Source organism: Lupinus angustifolius, unplaced genomic scaffold (assembly GCF_001865875.1).
Source record: "Lupinus angustifolius cultivar Tanjil unplaced genomic scaffold, LupAngTanjil_v1.0 Scaffold_9_2, whole genome shotgun sequence".
NCBI lineage: Eukaryota > Viridiplantae > Streptophyta > Magnoliopsida > Fabales > Fabaceae > Lupinus > Lupinus angustifolius.
Genome location: NW_017718103.1, coordinates 24,389 through 49,577, shown reverse-complemented (window position 1 = coordinate 49,577; position 25,189 = coordinate 24,389). Strand labels below are relative to the sequence as shown.

Genomic DNA, 25,189 nt, shown 5'->3' with positions numbered 1-25,189 from the left:
CAACCCTTTTGCTAGCTGGCTTTCGTAGAGGTCCCCAGATCCCTCTCGCTTTGCACGTGACTCTCCCTCTCCCTCCTCTTTTCTTTCATTCTCTAATAAACTCTACAACAACATAAAGCCCCATCTCTCTCTCTCTCCAAAACCCAAACCATCCTTAACTGTATTCAAATTCTCTCTATCTCTCTCTCTCTTCTCTCTTCTCTCTTGTAGCGATTATGATTGCTTCTCTCTCTCCATAGCAAAATTCAGATTCAAATACTTTCGGTGAATTAACTCTTCATTTTTTGTTATCTATTTCGCATTTACTCATATTCATATCATTTCTCGTAATTTCACTTCGTTTAATCTTCGTTTCATGTTTCTCATAGCCTAGCATTCTATCTTCATTCACATTTGTTGTTTGATACGCTTTTTGCAATAGCTCGATTTATTTAGTTTTTAGTTTTTGTGATTTATAGTGAATGGAGTTTAGTCTGTGAGTAATATAATTACATAAATAAATAGGTAGTTAGGTTGGTATTCTGTTTGATCTGACCGTGTTTTCCATATTGTTACCTATTTCTTATGTATCTCTAAACTTTTGAAAATTAGAGTTAAAATACTTGAATTGGATGAACTGGACTTTTAAGATTTTGAGGTATTATGCGGTTGAATTGAATTTTGCAGGCATTTTTTCTATTCACGTGGTTATTATTTTATTGCAGTGTTTGTTTACTATGTTCTCTCTGCTTCTTTGATTGTTGAGGGGTATCCGGAATCTGAGAACATTCTTCCGTGTTAGGCAGTTTTTTATGATTGTTATAGAAGTGTGCAGCATTATATTTTTCTATTTACGTTGTTTGCAGCAATACTAATTGAATTATGGATTTATAAATGAATACAAGGAAATGGTTTAAAATGAAAATCCGTGCTTTCCCTTTTGTTTTGTCTAAAGTGAGAGGAACAGAAAGTAAAAACCATAAAAGGGAAGAGATCATATGGAAAAATGAAATCATAGTTGACCACAGGAAGAGAATAGACATGGACTTTAGCAGGGAAATTTGGTTTAGCTAGGAAAGTGACTTTGGATATTATACTGCTACGGGTCTAAATGAAGACACATGAAAGAATGAGAGAATGTTTAAGATACCAGACAGAGGCAATTGGACGTATTTTTGGAGACTTTAGTTTTTTTGCCAAGAGTTAGACTTTGGATGTGCAATCAATATAGTATGATAAGGAACTCTAAATAGTAATTGTAATGGTACTAATGATAAGCACTATGTTTATCAGTTACTGTTTGATCTTAAGTTAGAGGGTTCCTTTTTTTTTACTTTAGTGGAGCTTAGCTTACCTCACCGTTTTGCCTGTAATGTTCCCATGTACAAACCATTGTTGGTCAAATTTGAGGTGACTGAATTAATCTTTGCCTCAGCACTTTGGAGAATTATATAACTTATAAAAAATCAGGACATTTAAACAAATATGGAAAATGTAAGGAATTCCAATGCGGATGCAATGGCATTTGGAGTTACAGTTATAAATAATGAATTTGTGGAATGTACGTGTCAGTAGTCAGCACATAATGCACAGAGATGAGAACCTTGCTGTGGGAAATTTTTATTAGTGAGAAAGTGCTTTGAGTGATGAAATTAACTATAGTCAACTTTTAGTGATATGGTTTCTCTTTCCTTTTGAGAGTGAGGGTAGGTTACAGAGTTACTTACATGACCAATGTCTGATGTTTGTAGTTGGCACACCAATGTAAAAGACATATGGAAATGTCACAACTTGCACAGAGATTTTTTCTTATCTGGCTTACAGATTATATAAAATTTTGGACAGAGGTCGTCATTGCTTCCTTATATCACATAAGTTCACCACATTGATAATATCAGTACTGAGAGTCTAGGGAAATTTTAACAATTTGCAAATTTTATTTTTGTATGGTAATGTTTTGGGCTCTTGGATGTAGTGCTTCAGTTTCATGTGTAATGTGATTATTTAGAAAATTTTCTTTCTTCTATTTGTTGATGTTATCTTCTCACTATAATATGACACATACCTTGTTAAATGATTCATGCAGGTTACATGGCCTCCACCTTGAAACAGTTGGAGCTACTGAAGTATGCAGTCCAATGATTTGTATTTTAAGAACTATCTTTAGCTTGGATATGTCTCTTATGGGTTAAGAAGTGCAGTGAAATGGTTTTAAATTCCAAACAGACAAGAACATGGAAGATACACGAGAAGACGTTGGGCCAGCAAAGCAAGGGTCGTCTAGTGTTTCATGGTGGCCTTCAGATTTCGTTGAAAAGTTTGGATCTGTTTCTTTGGGTTCTCAAGATGAGAACTTAAATAATGAAGGATCTCCTAGACATTCTGATAAAAATGTTTTGTCACCTCAGAAAGCATCACAAATTCTCTGGCGCACTGGAATGCTTTTAGAACCGATACCAAATGGTTTTTATTCAGTCGTTCCGGTGAGGATTGATTGATTTATATATTATGTTCTTAGTGCAGATGTCTAATTGCTAGTAAGTTTTTGTTGCATCCAATTATTGCTGAAAATTGTTTTGATTTTCCTTTGCATTGTTGTATATTCCAGAAGTGGCTTCCTAATTTTCATTCATTGCATTGTGTATTTATAGGAAGCAATCCTATCTTAAGAAAAGAGGGAGAATGGTATATTGACTTAGAAGGAAAAACAATACAGAAAGTTAAGAGCTATAGCTGTTAGAAAGACTCCTAACCCAAACTGTAAATTGCCAAGATGAAATCGAGATACCCGCTATGTGATTCTACCCTTTTACACTAGATTCACATTCTCTAGTTATCTAACTTCCTTTTCCCATTTCCGATTTCTCTTTCAGTCTTTCCATAGTCACCTCACTTACCTCCCCTGCACACACACATCTTCCTAATTCTGCTTGGGCCTACAGGAATACACCGACAAGATATTGGTCCTAATTTTGACCCCATTCTCATCAATATTGCCAAGTTCCACCCTTAGAATCTACCCTGTCCTCAAGGCAGAAGGTTAGGAATTGGCTCCTTGAAGCTACACTCATCCTACCATATGGCTTCTTTTGTTGGTTTAGATTCCGGAGAATTGACCATTCAATCATTTCCCCCCTGGATGGTTGCTTCCCTTGTAGCTAGGGCTGCATCTGGTTCCACATGTAGAAATCATCCACCTCCAAACCCAAGGCAAGTAAGTTTTTATTGTATGGCTGCCAATAGCCTTATTGAACTATGAAACATGGAATATGCGGTGGATTCTAGCTCTTTTAGGAAGTAACAACTTATATGATACCTCTCCAACTCAAAGGCACAATTTGGGAAGGCCTGCAGTAGCTAAAGTTGATAACTTATGATTTATCCTATTAGCTATTGAAATTTGTCTATGCAGTCAAAGTTTAACAAATACATTATCTCCTATGTTGACTATAATATGTGTTTTATGTATGCCTCAGGCTCTCAGCTATCTTACACGGTACCTTAGTTTCATATGATATGATAATCCTCCCATTCTCAAGATTCTTCTCATGAAAGTGTTGCACTATCTCTATACGTTTAGTCTTGTTATGATGAACTGGATTGTATGCAATACTACTGACTTACTTGCCATAACTACAATTCAAACTCCCTAAGCCATAGCTCAAAATTATGCCTCTGCATTTGACCTTGTTTCTTTATGTTGCTTTTCACTTCTCCATGTTACAAGGTTCTGTCAAATAAACACACAGTAACCAGAACTGGCATATTTAACATCATTATTAGCTACCATAGATAGGTAATTGTTGGCAATGAAGACCAGCTATTTTTGGAAGTAAAATGGCTTCTGTGAAACGCAGGAGCAGTCTCTGGTCATAACTACATTTTAAAGAATATGAAAGTGTTATTCATTAAAAATTAGACGACACACCAATGGGTTTTGTATACACACAGATCATAAATGCACATCTATTTTGAAGAAATAATTAAGCTAACTCCTATGCCACAATAACTCTAACTATTTCCTAAGACCAGAGCTAGTTCCTTAAGATATAAGTTCCCATACAATTTAATACAATTTTTTATTTCCATCATGATGATAAGCCTTGATGCAATAGTAAGGCTGTTGCTGGATGACCTGCAGATCATTAGTTCAAATGCTGGAAAGAGCCTTTTTGCTTGCAACAATAAGATTTTAAACATCTACCCTCCCAATCCTACTAGAATATTTGCCAGGGTAATGAATGGAAGACCATTTTCCACATTGTATATTGTGTATGTATAATTTCTTTTTCCCCATACCGCACCAGGTGGGAGCCTACATCGGACGATAATTTTTATAATTTATTTTTTTATAATTTATTTTTTGCAAGTACTATTCTGTAAATTATCAGAATGTAACCCACATTGACCATGATATGAATCAGACGAAGGTTCTAGATTGAAGCTGGTCATATCTCAACATGTTCTCATAAATATATATTCTTTGTTAAGTTCTTATTAGTGCCTGGCTATGTTAACTATTTTTATTTTACTGAGAGAGTTTTAAAATGTTATTCAATGTTCCACAACTTCTACATGGATCGCGGAATGTTTTATTGTTTGAGCTTGTTGGTTCTTGGTAGTACCTTGTTTTTGATGCATAGCAAAATGATTTTTCCAACTCATTTTACCATCATTAAATTATCTGATAATGTGCAGGAGACAAGACTCAAGGAACTTTTTGATAGTATTCCTACCTTGGAGGAGCTTTTTGCTTTGGGTGGAGAGGGTTGTAGGGCTGATATCATTCTTGTGGATTCAGAGAAAGATAAAAAACTAACCATGTTGAAGCAATTGATTCTGGCATTGGTTAAAGGATTGAACTCAAATCTACCTGCAATAATTAAGAAGATAGCTGGAGTAGTATGTAAATTTATTGTATCTTTTGTGTAGCTTTTGTTTTGTGTATAAGATTAAGAATATCTTAATATATGGTTGTTTCTCTATTGTCATCATATGATAATTTACTTCTTCCTTGTACAAGGATTTATTTTACAATTTCAATGCATATTGTTTAAAATAATGCATTAAATTATTATATTGCCTGATAACTTCCAAATTTCATTTAAAGAATACCTTCCATAGTCATAGCATAAACTGTTTTTGAATCATTTTTATTTTATCCTTATTTGGTTTCACCGTGTTGATAGATTTTGCTTTCTGCTTTAAGTCAGATGAAACTTTGTTGTGATTAAATCATTCCACTGTAATTGTTAGTTACCAGTCAATTGGTGAGCATTATAGGGATTATACCAATTAGAGTGTGTTTGGTAACACTACCAAATAGCTTATAAGCTAGTCAACTAGCTTATTTGAATAAAAATAAGCTACCCGTTGGTGTTTGGCAAATGGCTTATTTCAATATGCTAAGATCGTATGCGATAAACTAAGTGAGGTAGCTTAGGGCTTATAATCTATTATGTCATTTTACACTTATCAACAAGTCTTTCAGCTAACAATACCAAACAATTCCAATTTAATCAGCTAGCTTATAAGCTAGTTGTGCCAAACAGAGTAGTATGGGAGCTTTCTTTTGGTTGCCTTTGTTTATTATTTAGTTTTTTTTTCCAATCACAGTTAAATGTGTTCTGCCATGGAGACAGCCCCTTCGCTTGCGAGGGTGAGACTGCGTATATCAACCTCTCCAGATCCCACTAGGTGGGAGCCTCATGCACTGGGCCGCCCTTTAGTTAAACATGTTTTGCATTTATTTTGACTTTTATTTCTGCACAGGTTTGTGATTTTTATAAGCGACCCAGTGTGGAAAGTCCAGCAAAAGCTGCACTAGATGAAGCCTATCACATGTTTGAGAATCAAGGTGTGCAAATGCTGGGACAAATGAAGCATGGTTCATGTCGTCCTCGAGCTATCTTATTTAAAGTATTAGCTGATACCGTTGGTCTTGAGTGCAAGCTCATGGTGGTAAGCTCTGATTTCTGCTGGTTGGTTAAGTTCAACTCTGCCATACAATGTTCAGCAGTTTAATAATGATATAATATAATATATTTAATATGTCTTCTGCAAAAGAGGCAATGATAAATATCCAATGTTGTTTCATAGTTTACTACTCTCTTATCACCTAGTGGAATAAATCTTCGATTTGTTGTTTGCTTGCTATTCAATTTTATTAATCATTGTATCAAATTTTGAAGGATATGTCTTGTATCACCATTCTCTTTATCAGGGTTTTCCAAATGATGGGACTGTTGAATGTGTAGACTCATACAAGCATATGTCTGTGATAGTTGTATTAAATTCTGTGGAAATGCTGGTTGATCTAATGCGATTTCCGGGCCAATTGTTACCACGGTCTACCAAGGCAGTATTTATGACTCATATTTCCCCAGCTGGAGAAAGTGATTCTGCAGAAAATGATTCTTGTGATTCACCATTAGAACCAAACAGTCCTTTATTTGGGGTTTCAGAGAGGTTAGACCCTAACAGGTTCCAAAGTTGCTGTTATTGTTGCCTTGGCTTTATCACAGTTCTATTCCGTTTAATTTCATTAAAATTTGATTTCAGTGCTTTAATTTTAATTGCAATACTGCTCGTTCTAATATTGTTGGGTATATTCAAGTGTGAAGTCCTACATTGAATATGAGAGGATGAGTTGAAGAGTTTAAAAGTAGTAAAGACTCATGAAACTATCGCCTTAGGGTTTTGGTTCAACATGTGATGTCTCACTTGTGACTCTTCACTCTTCTCATGTCTGGTAACAATGAGACTTCCTAATAGTTGGATGCTCCCCGATTGAGGCTGGGTTCAATAAGTGGTATCGAAGCTGATGGTTCGGCTGAGACATGGTGGAATTAAGGGGGAGTGGACCAATAATTGTGTGTACTCACATTTGAGGGGGAGATTGTTGGATATATTCAAGTGTGAAGTCTCACATTGGATATGAGGGGATAAGTTGATGATTTTATAAGTAGTAAAGGCACATAGAATCACTGCCTTAAGGTTTTGATTCATGACGTAGGGTCTCACTCATGACTCCTCACTCTTCCCATGTCTAGTAGCAATGGGACTCCCTAGTTGTTGGATCCTCCCTGTTCGTGGTCGGGTCCAACACATATTGCTGCAATTAAGTTCTCTTGTTTTATTAATGGAGGACTTAATTGTATCAAATGCTGATTTAAAAGATGAAGATAAATTGGCTGCAATGGGAAATAAAGGGCCCACAATTGTAACTTAGTAAAACTAGAGGTCTAAAAGTGTCAGTTCTGTTATTTGTACTTTAAGTTTTGAACATAACATTTGACATCTGTCTCTATCTCATACTTACTATATATATATATATAGTTCTGTTATTTGTACTTTTAAGTTTTGAACATAATATTTGACATCTGTCTCCATCTTACTATATATATATATATATATATATTTATTATATACACACTTTTCAAAATAAATCTAAAAAAAGGAAGTCATCTGATGCACACAAAATATTATCCAAACGTCTGATTATGCATTTTTAAGTTTGTCTTTCACTGAGCATTGGTTTGAATATTACTATCCTGCATGCTCTGTTATGGGTACAAAACCTTTAGCCTTCTCTCTCTATATATCTGTTCGGTCAGTTACTAAACCTATTTATTTGTATTGATTTTCTTGGAACTCTCTAACAGCGCTGAGAAGGAGGAAAACCACCAATTCCATAGGAAATCTGAAGCGTCTTCAAATTTATCAGGCCTTTCGTTGAGAAATATGATGCTACGATCAAATAGCTGCCTGGACAGCAAATTGAGGTAGTACTTTCTATTGTGTATCCAGACATGTTTTGTATTGGCCTTTTCACGTTTTTAATTAAGCCAATACAGTTGCAGATGTTTATTTTTTGTTTTCATTTAGTTTTTATTTTATTTTATTAGGATTATACTTTTGTGCATAATCTGTGAAAATTCTGTTAGTAGAATCCCTAAAAGTTGTATACTACCAAACGTTTCTTGTTGAATGATTTTGTCAATTCCCCCAGTTTGTCTCATAGTGAACCAAATATTGCAACTGCATTTGGTCGGCGTAGTCGGAGAAAAGTCATTGCTGAACAGAGGACAGCTAGTTCAAGGTTATTCGTAATTCTTTTTTGGTTTTTGGATTGATATGACTTTGCATATGTTAGTTTTAGCTTCAGAAAACATGCTCTTCATTATTCATGATCTACGTTTTGGTTATCATGATGCTTAGAAGCTTTGCTCAGTTTGATTTGTTAAATAAAGTCTTCAATTTTTCTTTTTCAGTTTTATCTGTTCGAAACTTTTGTTTGCTCTTCTTCTATTTGTCTTTTTCAGTATGTGATGCTCTAAAGTTTCAATAGGCTAGAGCCTAGAGTGTTGCACTACAATGCATAGCTGTAGATATTGTTAGCAAGAACAACAAGCCCATAGCTGCAAGTCTGAAGAAATGTGCTATGAATTTGCTCTGTACCCAATCTGATAGGATAAAATCAATGTTTTAAATTGTGAATGCAATCGTGATTGTGCCGCAGTTGTGGTTATTGCGATTGCAGCCGTGCGATGAGGATTGTAGCGTTGCAATGTGAATTATTTTGTGAGTAAAAATATATTTTTGAACTCAATGCGGTTCCGTTGTAGCCTGATGCGGTTGTATTGCAGTCCGATGCAGTTGCATTGCAATCCGATGCGGCCACATCATTGTGATTCGGTGTCACACCGCAATTGCGATGTAATGTGATTGCGGCGGTCACCGCAACCACAATATTGCGGCTGCATCATGTGATGCGGCCCGCAATTTGAATCACTGGATAACTCTTCAATAATTATTATTTCCAAATGTGGACTGCTTCTCATATTATAGAACTATCACAAAAATAGGAGTCCCAATTGATGCTTGTGAATTGCTATTGCTCTATTGTTGTTTACATGGAGATACAAAATAGGAAGCATATAATTTTGGATTTCCCACTCATAAAAAGGAGGTTTAAATGGGTTAATGAACATTTATTGGCTCAATAATATATTGCATTGCTTGCATACCTTATTTGCTTTGATATTACAGGCCCTTTCCAAATGTTGTCCATCAGGTCTTGCATAAATTCTCAGAACTATACTTAGTAACATCTGATCGTCACATGTCCTAAACTGCAACCTTGACTTTGATTTTTATTTTATATTTTAAGATACAAGATTTTATTACTTATTGATATATAATTTATCTAATTTCATCACCCCTTTAATGTTTGTATCAATGAAATCATATTCTGTAAGAACTTGTTTATGGTGCTAGTGTATTAAGTCTGTCATTGTGGTGTGAATGCATGCTTCTGTTTATCTATTTCTACATGTATTCTATGTATTCAGCATACTTCGCTTTGCTGAAGGAGGGCTTTTCTATTTTCTGAGAAGTGAGACACACCCTCATTACAAATTGATCTAGGACATTTTAATTCTGTTTCTTATTATTCAATTTACATATACACAGACATATATATAGAGTTATAGACACAAACACACGCACACACACAATGAGAGAGAGATGTTATCATTTTGTGAATCAACTCGCATGTTATATGGGTATCCAGCCGATCCAATTGTGCATTTAAAACTTTAAAATTTATTTATTGTTAGTCTTTTAAGTTTCAACTATTCCTGGTTATATACAATTTGTCTTCCTAATTAGTTTATTAGTTTATGTATATTATCATTTTTTGAATTTAGTGGCAAGGGTATCTAACCATCTCCAAATTGTACATAATAACATCATTTTCTGTTTCAAATATTTTGGGTTTTGCAGTCCGGAACATCCATCATTTCGAGCACGTGCTCGGTCCATGCTTGGTGGTGATAGGACAGCATTTAGAGATTTTGCTGATGACCAGGCTGCATCAAGGTTTTGCCTTTATTATCCCTTAATATTTTATTGTACACTGTTATGTCAATTAGCCTCACATATTTTTCGAAAGTTTCATACTATAGATTAGCTTGTAAGTACTTTATTTTTCACACTGTAGTTTTTTAGGTAGGTTGGGTGGGGGTGTGTTTCTTTTGTTGTTCTGAATGAAAAATACTTACTATTTAACTTTTCTTCAGCCAAGTTTGTGTTGCTCTGTTATGCTTTCCGCTTTTATTTGTTGCACGTATAAACATTTTATCAGTGTATGTACGGACTCTTGTGGTTTTACAGATATAATGATGTATTTGCATAATTGAAGCTATACCATGGAAGAGGTATAATGTTCATTTTGTGTTTCTCTTCTCATTCTAGGGCAGGACATGGTGAACTCATAAAAATTGCAATAAGGTTCACTGAGCCAAATTGTTGATAGGAATATTTTTTTCATTGCGTATGTGGCAATCCCACTTGAGTTATGGAGTCTATAGATATGATGTGGTAATTATTTGCATTTTCACTAGATGCCACATGATTTAGTTTTGACCTTTTGTGGAAGTTTTGGATAAATTTGTTGTGTTAACCTTTGACACATTCAGTCTGTGAGTTCACAAGTTTGAAAAGCTACCATCAAAACTGAATCTTTAGAATATATGAAAAAGACCTCCTGATAGCGTTCTTTTATCATAGAACATTTTAGAGTATCTTAGATGACTTCTTAGGATTTACTTCCTATTTATATTTCATTATTTGTATTTTTATAAAGGTTTCCTTATTTGTTTCAGGACTGGGAATCTTGTATTAGTATAAATAGGGACAGATGGCTTTATCTGATGTATCACATCATCATGCTTTTAGCATAAATATCAATTTCATGATATTAAGTCTCTACTTTCTCTTTTCCTCCTTACCTAAAACCCTCCAATTCGACATGGTTTCAGAGCCGTACCATCATCTGTGACTTGTCATTCACTATTTTTCTGTCGAGTGTCCGAAAATCTGGAACTCAAATCCACCACCTCTCTTGCAATGTCTTCTTTTCAGTAACCCTTTTCCATTCCTCTTTTCGTGATCTCTCTTCCATGGGTCTTCTTCTTTGTTGCTGCTGCCATTGCCATGGTTAGTATTTGTTGATTAATAGGGATTTCTTATTCTTCTTCTTATTGTAACCTCTTTGAGAAGCTCAGTGAAAACATACAGTTTTTCCTCAGAATTTGTTCACCTATCAATTATCATCACTTTAGAAGGTGAAGTGGACTAGGCAATGTTTAGAACTTAGAAGATTTCCTTCTATTCTAACAAATTTATTGTTGTCGGTTGTGTCACATTTAGGGCACATGTAATGTATTTTTATATATGTTTCTTGATGTGATTGTGTGTTTCCACTTCAAGTAGGTTTGTTAAATTAAGTGCTATTTCATAGAGGATAATGTTATGTTGGGGGATTGCTGCATTTCATTTTCTCTGCTTAAATTTCATTTGTTTTCTGTGATCATCTGCGGAATAGTATATATAGCATTTTAATCTATCTTTATTCTTTATTATGCTATGATTTGTAAGAGGAGTTTGTCCATTTTTCAAATCCAGCTCTAGGTCTGATGGCGCACCCTCATTGGAAGCTCGTCGAATACGAAGAAGAAGCATCAGCATTACACCAGAGATAGGTGATGATATCGTAAGGTTGACTGTTTTTCTAACATGCTTCTGGATTTGTAATTGAGTCTTTGACTCTTTGTAAAGTGTTCTGTCTTGGTGCTTTGTGTTATCTGTTATGAAATGTTTTGGGTGAATTGAATTGCTGTTTTTCCATTTTTTGAACTTTTTCTTCCACACGATTCTTTCCTTATAGACATAGCATGCTCATGTCAGTCACTGGATATGTCGAAGATGGTTTCCCTGGATCATTCTGTTCACTACCATTTTTTGTGCTGGATCATTCTGTTCACTACCATTTTTTGTGCTGGATCATTCTGTTCACTACCATTTTTTGTGTAGTGTGTTTAGTCGATCACATTTTTTCGGAGATTTTTCTTTCATGTTATTTTCTGCATTTGCTTCAGAAGGTTTGGTTTTCTTTCCTCTCTTGGTTATACGACGTTTCTGTAAGTTAGCAATATATTCTTTATATGTTGAGACTCTTCCACTCTTTTCTACTACATAAAATTAATGATGTTACCACAGCCCCAATGATAACACTGATATCAATTAGAGAGAAGATTAATGCAATTAGAATGGGAAAAGAATCGCCCCTAACCCAGAATCAATGAGATTCTGTTAGGGCTCTAAGTAAATTTTATTGAAGAGTGAGTTACAAGAAGAATAGAGAATAGAGAACTTGGATCCCACGATCCAATCCTAGCTTCTGATTCCAAATCAATGCTAACTCCTAACTAACTTCCTCCAAGCTGACCACTTTTTATTTATAGAGTCTTCCCCCCACTAACTGACTAACTGTCTAAGAGTAAAGCGGGAAGTTTGTTATTATTAAACCAAACTTTCCTTTTCCCTCTAGTATATACATTTTTGATAATCGGTTTAGTCTTATCACTACAACACCCCCCCACCCCCCCTTTTTACAACCAGCTTGTCCTCAAGTGGGAAATTTGGGAAATGGTCTTGTATGGTTGCAACTAGTTCCCAGGTTGATTCATGCTCAGGTAGGTTTTTCCACTTGACAAGCACTTCCAAATTCCCTTGAAGATCTTCCCTGTTGTCCTTGCTATCTTCTGGTGCCACTGCTAACTCATGTTCTTCATTTAACATATGAGGCAGTGGTTGTGCTACCTGGTTAGGTTTTATAGCCTTTTTCAGCAAGGAAATGTGAAACACGAGATGGATTTGTGAGTATTCTAGTAAAGCTAGTTGATAGGCCACATAACTCAGCTTCTTAACTATCTTGAATGGACCATAGTATCTAGGGGCCAATTTGGCATAGGGCCTAGCTGCTATGGACTTCAATTTGTAGGGCTGCAACTTTAAGTACACCCATTCCTCCACTTCAAACTCAACTTCCCTTCTATGTTAGTTGGCTGCCTGCTTCATCAAGTTCTGGGCCTTAGCTAAGTTAGCTTTTAATTCTTCTAGAATCAAATCTCTGTCAGTCATGAGTTGGTTCACTTCTTCCACCGTAGAAGGAACTGTTCCTGCTTTAAGCAACCTAGGGGGTCCCTACCATATAAAGCTCTGAAAGGTCACATCCCGAAAGATCCATTGTTGTTGGTATTGAACCAAAACTCTACCCAAGGCAACTATTCAATTCATTGTTTAGGTTTAGGTCCTACAAAACACCTCAAATAGGTCTCCAAGCACCTATTAGTTACCTCAGTTTGTCCATATGTTCGTAGATGGTAAGAGTTGCAGAGTTTAAGCTGCGTGCCTGCCATTTTGAAGAGTTCCTTCCAAAATTTACTAAGGAACAATGGTAGTAGGGAAACCATGGAGCTTAACTACCTCTTTGAGGAACAAGGTAGTCACATCCTTAGCAGAATAAGGGTGCCCTAGAGCAAAGAAGTGGACATACTTGGTTAACCTATCCACCACCACGTAAATGGTATCCTTTCCCTTAATTCTTGGCAAGCCTCCTATGAAATCCATGGAGATATCCATCCATACCTGTTGGGGAATAGGTAAGGGTTGTAGTAACCCAGCAGGGGACAAAGTGGAGTACTTGCTTCTTTGGCAAACTTCACAAGCTTCCACAAAGGCTTTGATATCCTTCTTCATTCCTACCCAAAATAGAAAATTTGCAATCCTTTTATAAGTCCTAAAGTGGCCAGAATGACCACCCATAGGAGTCTCATGGCATTCTGCTAGGATAAGGGGAATTCTATGAGAATTTCTTGATAATACCAACCTCCCCTTGAAGTACAAGATACCTTTCCTTAGTTCAAAATATGGATGAGAAGTAGGGTTAGCTAACAATTCTTGCATCAACCCATTCCACTTAGGATCTTGCTATAATTCTTCCACCCATGAACCCACATCTTCCTTGGAAATCCTTGAAATGGCAGAAAACAAAACCTTTCTAGATAGAGCATCTGTTGTAGAATTCTCCTTGCCTGGCTTGTATTGAATCTCAAAATCTAAACAAATCAATTTAACAACCCACTTGAATTGTTCTTCAGAGAACAACCTTTGCTCAATAAGAAACTTTAAACTCCTCTTGTCTGTCCTTATCACAAAGTGCCTTCCTAGCAGATAATGCTTCGACTTATGGATAGCTTGGACCAAGGCCATTAATTCTTTCTCATAAACTGACTTTTGCTGAGGCTTGATAGATAAACCTTGACTCCATGAGGCTATGGGCTTCCCCTCTTGCATTAAAACAGCCCGCAAACTCTTGCTAGAAGCATCTGTTTCCACTACAAATTCCTTACAAAAATCAGGAATTGCTAGCATGGGTAATTGCATCATAGCCTTCTTAAGCTCTTCAAAAGCAAATGTGGCCTCCTCACCCCATTTAAAAGCATCATTTTTAAGCAGGTTAGTCAAGGGTTTTGCAATCTTGCCATAATCCTTAACAAACCTTCTATAATACCCTGTCAAACCTAAAAAAAACCTCAAACTCTTGACAGTAGTAGGCTTTGGCCAAGAGCTAACTGCTTCAACCTTGGATTCATCAGCAGCTACCTTTCCTTCAGAGATAATATGCCCCAAGTATTCTATACTGGATTGCCCAAAACTACACTTCTTTAGGTTTGCTCTTAGTGAATGATTAATCAAAACTTCTAACACCAATTGAAGATGCTTGCCATGAGTAGCTATATCTGAACTGTACACAAGAATATCATCAAAGAATACCAAAGTAAATTTTTTTAAGTATGGCTTGAGTACCTCATTCATCAATGCTTGGAAGGTAGAGGGAGCATTGGTTAAGTCAAATGACATAACTAGGAACTCATAGTGGCCTTAATGAGTTCTGAAAGTTGTCTTTCCTATATCTTCCTCTCTCATTCGAATTTGATGGTAGCCTGACTTAAGTCAAGCTTAGAAAAAACCTTGACATTTTCTAACTCATCCAACAACTATTCAATCAATGGAATAGGAAATTTGTTGGGCACATTGATCCTATTAATGGCCCTATAATCCACACAAAACTTCCCTATCTTTTTTCTTCACCAATGTGATTGGACTGGAATAGGGACTTATGTTGGATCTGATGACCCCTGCCTCAAGTATCTCAACCACCAATCTTTCAACCTCTGCCTTCTGGTAATAGGGGCATCTATAAGGTCTGATGTTAGGAATATCTGCCCCCCTTCAAGTGAATGGCATGATCATGTTGTCTTGAAGGGGGCAGCCCCACTGAATCTTGAAACACCTCTTGGAATTGTTGTACCACATCACAGATTTCAAGGGGCACCCTCTAAGTTCTTTTGGACTGGTCTGCCCCACACTGAACCAACAATCCTTCACCCTCTTCCAATAGGACTTGCATAAAAGCACTCAATGACAATTCTGCCTTATTAGACAGTGTCGAGTCTCCTACCAAGATGACTACAGAGTCCCCTATTGACACTCATAACCTCATCTTCCCAAAATTAGCTTTCACCCCTCCCAAACTGGCCAACCATTCTAGCCCCAACACCAGGTCAACCCCTTTTAAACCAAACAAATAGAAATCTTGTTGTACCTCTAGTTGTTGGATACAAAGCTTGAGTTGTGAACACTTACCTTGGCATTTGATGTGGTGACCATCCCCCACCTCCACCACATAAGATTTTGTCCTATCAACTTCCAATTTCATCCTCTACACCAACTCCTGAGAAATGAAGTTGTGTGAGGCTCCACAATCAATCATGATCACAACTAGAACCTTCTTCAACTCCCCTCCTATCTTCCAAGATTTTACTGATATTAACCCCTTCATTGAGTACAATGACAATTGCAAGAAATTGAAGGAATCAACCCCCTCTCCCAAGCATTCTTCCCCCTCCTCTTCCTCCTCTACCATAAGATGCATGCTCAACTGTTTGTGTTTACTTATGTGGTCCCTAGAGAAGGATTCATCACATCTAAAACATAATCCCCTTTCCCTCTTGTCCTTCATCTCTACAGCTGACAATCTTTTAAATTCACCCCTGTTTCTAGAACTATCACCTTTGTGTAGGTTTCTGAATCCCCCTCTGACACTACCAACAGAGGATCCTTCCTTCTTACTCCCACCAGATTGAGTGGAATCAAAGGTGACCACTTTCTTCACTGATCCACCTCGAAAATACCTTCCCGTCCTGGTGACACTTGTCATTGGCCTCCTATTAACCTCCATGTTCTTTTGTTCAATCAAGAGAGTCTTTTGTATGATTTCAAGTAGAGTCCCCAATTCATACAACCTAACTTCCACCCTCATTTCTTCCTTCAGTCCATTAAGGAAAACCCCCTTAACAAACTCTTAATTTATTTCCCTTAAAGCTCTTGCATACTTCTCAATTTTTTCTACATAGGCTTCAACCCCTCCTTCTTGCTTTAAAGACAGAAGCAGTTCAAAAGGGTTCTGAACCATAGAAGGTTGGAACCTCCTGATCACAGCTAGCTTGAAACCTTCCCACGTGGGTATAGGGTTACATCTCTCCCACCATTGGAACCAACTCAAGGCTTTTCCTTCCAAAGCCATCATTGTAGCTTGCATTTTTTCTTTTGCCATAATGCCCCTCATAGTGAAGTATCGTTCCAGTCGTTGTACCCATCCATGAGCATCCTCTCCCACAAATATAGGTATCTCCAACCTCCTCCACTTATCACGCTGGTGATGACGAATTCCAGGGCTCTCGCTTTCATCCTCGAATGAATTGGCCCCCTTTTCCAATCCCTAATTTGTGGCGATGGCAGCTACTAATTCCTCAGTTCTCTTCATTCCCATCTCATTCAATTCCAACCGTGTACGTACCTCCTCTCTTTCTTGGCCCCAACTATAGCCTTCTTTCGCCATGCTTCTCGTGGATACTATACGCAAGAACATCAACAGAAATTGTGGTTGTCCCAACCCTCAGGCACCAAGAATGGTGCTTTGATACCACTGATAACACTGGTATCAATTAGAGAGAAGATTAATGCAATTAGAATGGGAAAAGAATCGCCCCTAACGCAGAATTAATGTGATTTTGTTAGGGTTCTAAGTAAATTTTATTAAAGAAGAGTGAGTTATAAGAAGAATAGAGAATAGAGAGGATTCCACGATCCAATCCTAGCTTCTGATTCCAAATCAATGCTAACTCCTAACTAACTTCCTCCAAGCTAACCACTTTCTATTGATAGAGTCTTCCCCCACTAACTAACTAACTGTCTAAGGGTAAAGAGGGAAGTTTGTTATTATTAAACCAAACTTTCCTTTTCCCTCTAGTATATACATTTTTGATAACCGGTTTAGTCTTATCACCCACCCTGATCTAGTAGGGGCCTTCGATTTATTTAGTTTTTAGTCTCTTCAATGAAATGCTTAGGTTATAAGCCCACTTGGAGCGAAGACATATCTTTTGTCATTTGAAGCAGGATGTTATTTGTTTGTCGAGCAAACATAATGTGTTTTTTCATTTTAACTTTGATTTTTCTATTTGAAGTTGGATGCTATTAAAAAAAAAAAAGGTTTTGTTTGGTATTTTTTACAATCTAGAGGTTTTGACTGATAAAGTGCCCTATGATCTCGTTAATTAAAATTACTCTGTTAGAGGCTAAGATTGTTGCATTGTGACAGACCAGTTGTAATGGTTGAAACCTAGGTAGTCAATTGTGGATAGTGGAGCATAGTGGTCAACTGTCAACTCCAAAAACACTATAGCGGGTAGTAGGATGACCGCTACAATTAAGGGAAACATATAAGTAATTCATATCCTTAATATAAATACACAAAAATCTTCAAATACACCAAATTATATGTTATACCCTACACATATAAATATACAAATACACCAAAATACATTAAAATTTAAGTAACTCACACTCTTTAAGTGTTGATAACAAAAGAAACTCACAGAAGGAAGGGAAGGGGAAACAAAAGGAAAGGAATGGAGGGAAGGGGGAAACAAAAGAAATACATTAAAATCGGAAAGTGTTGAACATGTAAAAAGGGAAAACAAAAAGAAATTCACAGAAGGAAAGGAATGTGGAGATGGGAAGGAGCAAGAAGGAATGGGGAGAAGGGAAGGGGTAAGAGGGAAGGGGGAGAAGGGAAGAGGCAGAATGGAGGAGAAGAGAGAAGAACGGAAGGAAGTGAAGCACATGTGTTTTCACTTGACTTTTTAAAAGGAAGGAAATGGAGGAGTGTTTTATAAAAAAACCTAAAATTCCAATTCCATGTAATAAAAAATAAGGGCAAAACTGACATTTTCCATTAAAATTAGTGTTCTTCAGGTTGGAGCAGGTTCTGCAACGGGTTTTGGCCGATTTCTCTACTGCAACTCAACCTGCGATGGGCGCGACGGCCAACTGCACCGCCATGCGCCATTACGTCACGGGGAAGGACGGCAACGTCCGCAACCTCCGCTATCCCGTGCGATCAACTACCTAGGTTGACATTGTCTCTCTTTTGGGATAATGTTGCCTAGTACCTCCCTAGACCCCTCAATTGTAGGAGCCTCATGCAATGAGCTGCCCTTTTTACTCTATTAGAACCAAGGCACTTTGGAGTTGGCCTGATTGCTGGAGTATGGTGCATTTGGCTTTGAATGTAAAGCAAGGAATTTTAGTTGCAGTTTTGTAGATATAGACATCATCTTTTATGGAATAGACTTTGTTTTAGTACAATGAGGTGCAAGCACCTGTATAGGTCCTATGTTGTTCACCTTGTATAAAAGGCTATGTTGCATGCATATGGGCATGATACGCATTCCCAGTACGGATATGGTACAAGATGTGATATTTTCTAGAACTCCAAGGTATGATATGCAATATAAATTTTATACAAGTAAATTAATGAGGTTAAATATGTTTGATATATAAAGATCAACGTCATGTCGTCAACATTGATTGAGGATTTGAGCGTATCAGAATGAGAGGTTGATACTCAAAACTGACTGAGATGTGAGAATGAGAGTGATGATGTGGCTCAAAGATATAGTAGTGACTGGGATGGAAAAATAAAAAAACCTTAAATTCTCAGCCGAAAGTGATATAGTTTTGGAACAGTCCACACTAAGGAGTACTCATGAGTACCCAATCCATGCAGCTAAATTTAAAAAAAATAATTATAATAAAATGGTACATATCTAGTAGGTACCCATGAATACCCAAAATGTAATGGATCCCGGTATGTACCCATAGGTACATCACCATTCTTGAAGTACTCTTCCTTTATATCTGGTAGGTATGTCACCATTCTTGAAGTACTCTTTCTTAAAGGGGGTTAGCTTTTTTATTTGTTTTTCTTAGCTCTCTTCTCCCCCTCTTATTCCCCCAAATTCAACAAACATTCCTTATCCTTGTGCCTTGTACACTTCTCCATTCTTTATACATCTATGTGTACTGTTTGTCATTGTATTTTCAATAGTCTTTTTTTAGCTCTTGAGTATTACTTATTTAGGTACCAAAAATGTGGGAAAGAAAATGCAGATAGGAAGTTCTTCAAGGGACCTCTTTCCTCCCACACTTTAACACTCAATTCTTGCTTACCCTCTTACTGCTCTCATCGTTAGTTTTATTCCCCTCCAATAACAACATGCTACTCTCACTATCTTCTACACATACATGCAATTACATTAGAGCCCCTCCTGTCTATTTAACTTGCCAAGTCCATTATGGCTATGCGAAAGCGCATCTGTTGTCCCACCAGTTGTGCTACTGCATGTACCACTAGTTTATAATTGGTTGAAAAAATATATTGAAGTTAAAAAATTAATAATTAACTGTTTTTTTGACCAATCATAGCTGATGGTATATGCAGTGACACAATTTATAGGACCGCAAATGTGACCCTGGCTATGCTGGACCGTTAACCCGTTAGCCTTCCCCATAGCTCTTCTAAGAACCTTGGTAATAGGGGGTGTGATATGATGGTTCACATCAGGGTGTATTATCACTTATCTTCCTAGATTTGTACTATCTTCTCTGCTAATTGTGACTTGTCCTTAATCTTGAGCATGGGCTTGTACTTCATGTTTTGAGTCTCAGGATCATCGGCCTGAGTTTTTGCAACTTTTATAGACTTTAGTCTCAGAGGCCACAGATCTCCAACAGTCTTCATGTCCTTGGATCATGGGCTACGATACCGTATTAGGATTTAGGAGTGGGCCTTATCAAAGTCTTCAACATGGGAGAGTGAGTCTTCTTCAATGGGCTAAGTCAATAACAACACAAGTGAGTTCGACACCACATTTTAACCCAAAACCTGAAGACAATACATTGGGTCATGATTGATCAGTTAGTCCTTTCTACTTGGCTACTTCTATCGAATGTGGGACTTATTTCCCAACAGGTTTCTTAAAATGAAAATACATTGGGTCATGATTGATCAATTACTCTTTGCTTGCATTCTAATTTAAGTTAAAACGAACTAATTTGGTAGATTATTATGAGGCTTGACTGTTTTAACTGGTTCCTATTTTATTCTAAAAACTAATGCATGGAATGCATGAGTGTAATATGTACTTAAGTGTATTAATCCTTTGTTTTAGATTTTGATAATGCATAGTAATTTGTTATTTTAATTTTGTAGTGCTTTTATGTTAGCTGATTTTTAAGTTGTCTTAATACTGTCATAACTCGGGATCTATTCACTGTAGGGCTGTACGGGCAATGAGTGAAACACTGAAGCAAAATCATCTTCTGAGAGGGGACGATAACTCACACTCTCATTCTCCTGACAGTAGAACTAGTGATGCAAATCTTCAAAAAAATGTATGTCTGCATTATTTTTGTAACCTGGGGTATGCTATTATTTAAATCTTTCTCTGCCATGCATCTTTAAGTGTCTCATCAGAATAATTCTTTATATCTTGCTTCTCGACTATATCTTTGACCTATTGTTTAGATAATTTTGATGAACATGCCCCTCATTTTGTTGACTGACTCAAATTTCAATCCTGACCTATTATTTAGTGCTGAGTGAATTATTTATATTTTTATTATTAATGATTATAATGTTAACATGTTTGGCTTTGTCTGAAAAAGTTGGATTAACTTCTATTTTAAAAGATGAAGTTGGTCTCTCCCCTTTTTGCTTTCGGGGTAGGGTGGGGGATATTTACTTAATACTGATTCAGTTTAGTTTAAATATCTTCTAACTTTTACATGTGATTGTCATTCTGCAATTACAGTCAACTTTCAATCTTGATGGTCATGGTGAAAGTTCTGCCTTGTATTCTTTTCAGCGTGACCAAGTTGTTTCACAAAAGGCAATATCGTTACCATCTTCACCACATAATTATGGAGGTCAAGCTTCTGGTAGAAGCGGGCCATCAAGACATGGAGTGAATGATGAAATGGAGTCAACTTGGAATAGAGTGCTTGAATCACCCATGTTCAACAATAAACCTCTTTTACCATATGAAGGATGGAATATTGGCTTCTCAGAGTTAACTGTTGGAACTCGTGTAGGTATTGGTAAGTAATAACCTCAATTATCGAAATTGTACCATTTATGACTTGAAGTGTTATTTCATATTATTCTTATGGCATATGATCCAATATGTTTACAAGTTTTAAGAGTTGTGATTGAATTGTGGTTATGATTTTGAATCACTGTTTAAGCGACTTTTACATTTCTGTGTTGGGTTGTTACAGATCTGCCTTCATTTCCGAGTTGAGTTGTGACAGATCTGATGACATGTCTACATTTCTGTGTAGGGTTTGTGACAGTTCTGGTCAAGATGCATGTCATTTCTTTGTTGCATTTGTGACAGATCTGATCTTGATCTAGATCTGGTTTTGATATCTGTCATGTCCAGTGGGGAAAATCCCTAATTTTTTCAGTACCTGCTTTTCCATAGGAACATATCGTCTCAGAGAACCTTAAATAGACCTTTAGCACTAAATCTAACCTCACATGAGTTATGGATGATTCCTTCGTTTTCCCTTTTTTTGTCATCAATTTCAAGGCTTGGGGGTTGTCTAGGAATGTGAATTCTGATTTTAGGGACGGAAAAGGAAAAAGAAAAGGAGAAGCAAAAAGGAAAGCACTGTTACCTTTCAGTCAAGGCAGGAGTGCATTGAGAGTGGAAAGAAATTAAACAATATGTTAGAAAAGAAATCAATCTTACTGAATTGGTAATTCGGGAATCGGAAAACCAACCAAACATAGTCAAATTAGAAATCTAGCGTATGGAATTCAAAGAAAGAAATCATAATTAAAGGCTCAACATATAAGGAAATTATACAATTTTTAGCTCTTTTTTAAATGAGTCTGTTACTAAACTTTACAGTATAATAGCATTGATGATTTAATAGTATATCCCTTTCGATTTGTAATTTGAACTGCCTGGAAACAACCATGCTTCTTACAGTTTATTGACAGGAAACTTTAAACCAATTTCTAACACAACTTTGGTTCTCCTTTGCTTTTTTATTTTTAATGTCTCAAGCATGCTTTCTCTTGAGAATTACTGGAAATAAAATTCGTTTTTTGCACGTTGCAAGGGACTGTTCTTGACAGATGATCTAGTAAAGAAATAGTTGCTTGACCATTTTCTTTTCCAGGGTTCTTTGGTGAAGTCTTCCGTGGCATATGGAATGGCACAGATGTTGCAATCAAAGTTTTTCTAGAGCAAGATTTAACTTCTGAAAACATGGAAGATTTCTGCAATGAGATATCCATTCTAAGGTATCACACTTTCTTGTGACTTGTCATGGATATGCGGTTTGTCAGCATTTGTTTTGTTATATCCAGCATTTTCTGACTCCTTTTGAATTTTGGTTTTTGTTTTCCTCCAGCCGGCTTCGACATCCTAACGGTATTCTCCAACATCCTAACTATTTACTTTTATAAGTTGGAGTTTCACTAATTGATCTTGCATGTTTTGTTTTCTAGATATGGTAATTAATGCAAGGCAATCTAAACTGTTGCTTTTTATTATTACGGCTGAAGTAATTATTTTATTAAATTTTTCCTTACTCATAACTTTGAGAATATGTTCCACATGTACGGTTGTGAGAATATCTCATCTACCATCTTTCCTTTGATTTCAGCTGTTATTTATCTACTGAAACTTTATGCAGTTATCTTATTTCTTGGTGCTTGCACAAAGCCTCCATGCTTGTCAATGGTTACAGAGTATATGGAGATGGGGTCATTGTATTACTTGATGCATTTGGGTGGTCAAAAGAAAAGGCTTAGTTGGCGTAGAAGACTGAAGATGTTGCGTGACATATGCAAGTATGTGTTTAATACATAACACAATCTTACTTCTCCATTTGCATGTATGCTAAAGATGTATGCATAGTTGACAAGATCAAGATCTTAACGTAAGATTGGGAGACGTAGATGAAAACATAAAACGTGTGATCATAACACAAATCATAAGATCCTACCAAATATTTTTTTTTTCTGAACATACATATACACAAAAAACTAAAAACATGTTTAAGAACCAGCTTTCTCTCCATTGCTATAAGTCACAAAATTAACAAGTAGCATTTGATAAAACTTAAGGCTTCAACAATAAAATATATGCATACTAAAGTATTAGGTCTCCTATATGATCAATGTCAAAAGGTAATCTAAGACGTATTAGTATAATTATATAATCAGTATATAACCAACCAATGCATTTTATAATTAGTATAATTATAATTATATATCATCATTAGAAATCTGCAACAGATGGAATATATATAAAGAGGGAAAATTCCACAAGAAGGTGATCTACTACTAGTAGTAGATTCATACATGTTTCACCATGTTATCAAGTCTTGAAGATGAAGAGGGAAAATGGTTCTGTTCTGGTTGTGGTTGAACAGGGGGGCTTCTGTTCTGGTCATGAAGAGGGAAAGATTTGGGGTTCTATAACCCTGTTTAAACTGAAATGGGCTGGGTCACAGACCCATTTTCACCCATTCTCGAACAGCAGCAGAAGCGGCAACTCGTTCCGACCCTACGAGTCGGCCAGGCGATCTCACCTGCGCTGGAGAAATCGCAGATCTGTACTGCTTGTGCTTCGCCAACCTTCCTGAACGCGTAAACTAGAGCAATCCTATGCGGTAAATCGCGATTCTATGAAGTATGGGTGTATGTGTTACACTGCTTTTTCTTCAAATAAATCATGAAATTTCACTGCTAGGTCATCTTTGCATGAAAAATAGCAGTTATTTCTCCGATCCAGATAATCTAGCATTTCAGTCAAAGCCATTTTTTTGTCCAAGTGAAATTGTGTTCTTTAAGACTACTGTCAAAAAGTTTCATCTCTTATTGTTACCTCTTTCTTTTGGGTAAAGAACTAAAGATACATTACCTCATTTCAAATGTTAAATGTTTGATTATAGGAAAGATGACATTTGATCTGTCGATATTGATGAGCACCTTGATTATGTTTAGGGGCTTGATGTGCATACACCGTATGAAGATTGTTCACCGTGATCTGAAAAGTGCAAACTGTCTAGTGAACAAGCATTGGGCCGTGAAAATATGTGATTTTGGGCTTTCAAGGATAATGGCAGATTCTCCAATGACAGATTCTTCTTCGGCTGGAACTCCAGAATGGATGGCTCCTGAACTCATCCGAAATGAACCTTTTACTGAAAAATGTGATATCTTTAGCCTAGGGGTGATAATGTGGGAATTCTGCACCTTGAGCAGACCATGGGAAGGTGTACCACCTGAGAGGGTATGTTCAACATATGATACGTTCATTTTCTGTGAATGTTTCTATTTTCTGTAGTTTGTTTCTTTATTGAAGATTTTCCTTTTTAATAAAGTGTTTCAAGCATTTATGCCAGACAATCTCGTTTCTCTTGTGATCAGGTGGTTTATTCTGTTGCTAATGAGGGTTCCAGATTGGAGATACCGGAAGGACCACTAGGCAGGCTGATTTCAGGTCCCTGTCACTTTTCTTTTATCACATGTAAATGGTAGAACTAACACTTAAATGGTTTAACATGATTACATCCTTTTTTATGTATGTGCAGAGTGTTGGGCAGAACCACATGAGCGGCCTAGTTGCGAGGAGATTCTTTCTCGCTTGGTGGACATTGAGTACTCACTGTGCTGATGCAATCTATCTCCTTTGTAAATAGAAAACTTTTGGTAGAGTTGTTACATTGTACTCTCGGCTGAGGTTGTGAATTTTGTTCATGTTTATCAAAACATGTGAAAATATGAATCCCTGCTTTTGTCTTGCACCTGTGCTGCTAACTCGTCCCTGTTTGGGGCAATGAGATAAAGATGCATTTTATCAATCTCTCTTTC

At 36.6% G+C, this 25,189-nt stretch overlaps 1 protein-coding gene across 4 annotated transcripts; it reads left to right on the top strand.

The window, feature by feature from the left end:
- Positions 1–25,189, top strand: LOC109337611 (serine/threonine-protein kinase EDR1-like). Of its 4 annotated transcripts, none has more exons than XM_019574615.1 (17): positions 1–264; positions 2,066–2,462; positions 4,678–4,881; positions 5,752–5,940; positions 6,203–6,462; positions 7,644–7,763; positions 7,991–8,080; positions 9,766–9,861; positions 11,443–11,541; positions 20,574–20,688; positions 21,108–21,393; positions 22,486–22,609; positions 22,720–22,739; positions 23,005–23,161; positions 24,320–24,608; positions 24,746–24,818; positions 24,910–25,189. In XM_019574615.1, exons 2-17 carry the CDS (start codon positions 2,214–2,216, stop codon positions 24,990–24,992), a joined length of 2,454 nt encoding a protein of 817 aa, XP_019430160.1. In that variant the 5' UTR covers positions 1–264; positions 2,066–2,213; the 3' UTR covers positions 24,993–25,189. The 4 variants fall into 4 exon arrangements, with proteins under 4 accessions (XP_019430160.1, XP_019430163.1, XP_019430162.1 ...); XM_019574618.1 differs by having other exon boundaries at positions 2–264; positions 6,203–6,447; positions 11,449–11,541; XM_019574617.1 differs by having other exon boundaries at positions 2–264; positions 6,203–6,447.

Coding starts and splice junctions, on each gene's coding strand:
- LOC109337611 (XM_019574615.1), top strand. CDS start 2,214: ATGGAAGATACACGAGAAGACGTTGGGCCAGCAAAGCAAGGGTCGTCT. Junction 11,542..20,573: donor ATAGGTGATGATATCGTAAG/GTTGACTGTTTT, acceptor TATTCACTGTAG/GGCTGTACGGGCAATGAGTG. Junction 21,394..22,485: donor TGGAACTCGTGTAGGTATTG/GTAAGTAATAAC, acceptor TTTCTTTTCCAG/GGTTCTTTGGTGAAGTCTTC.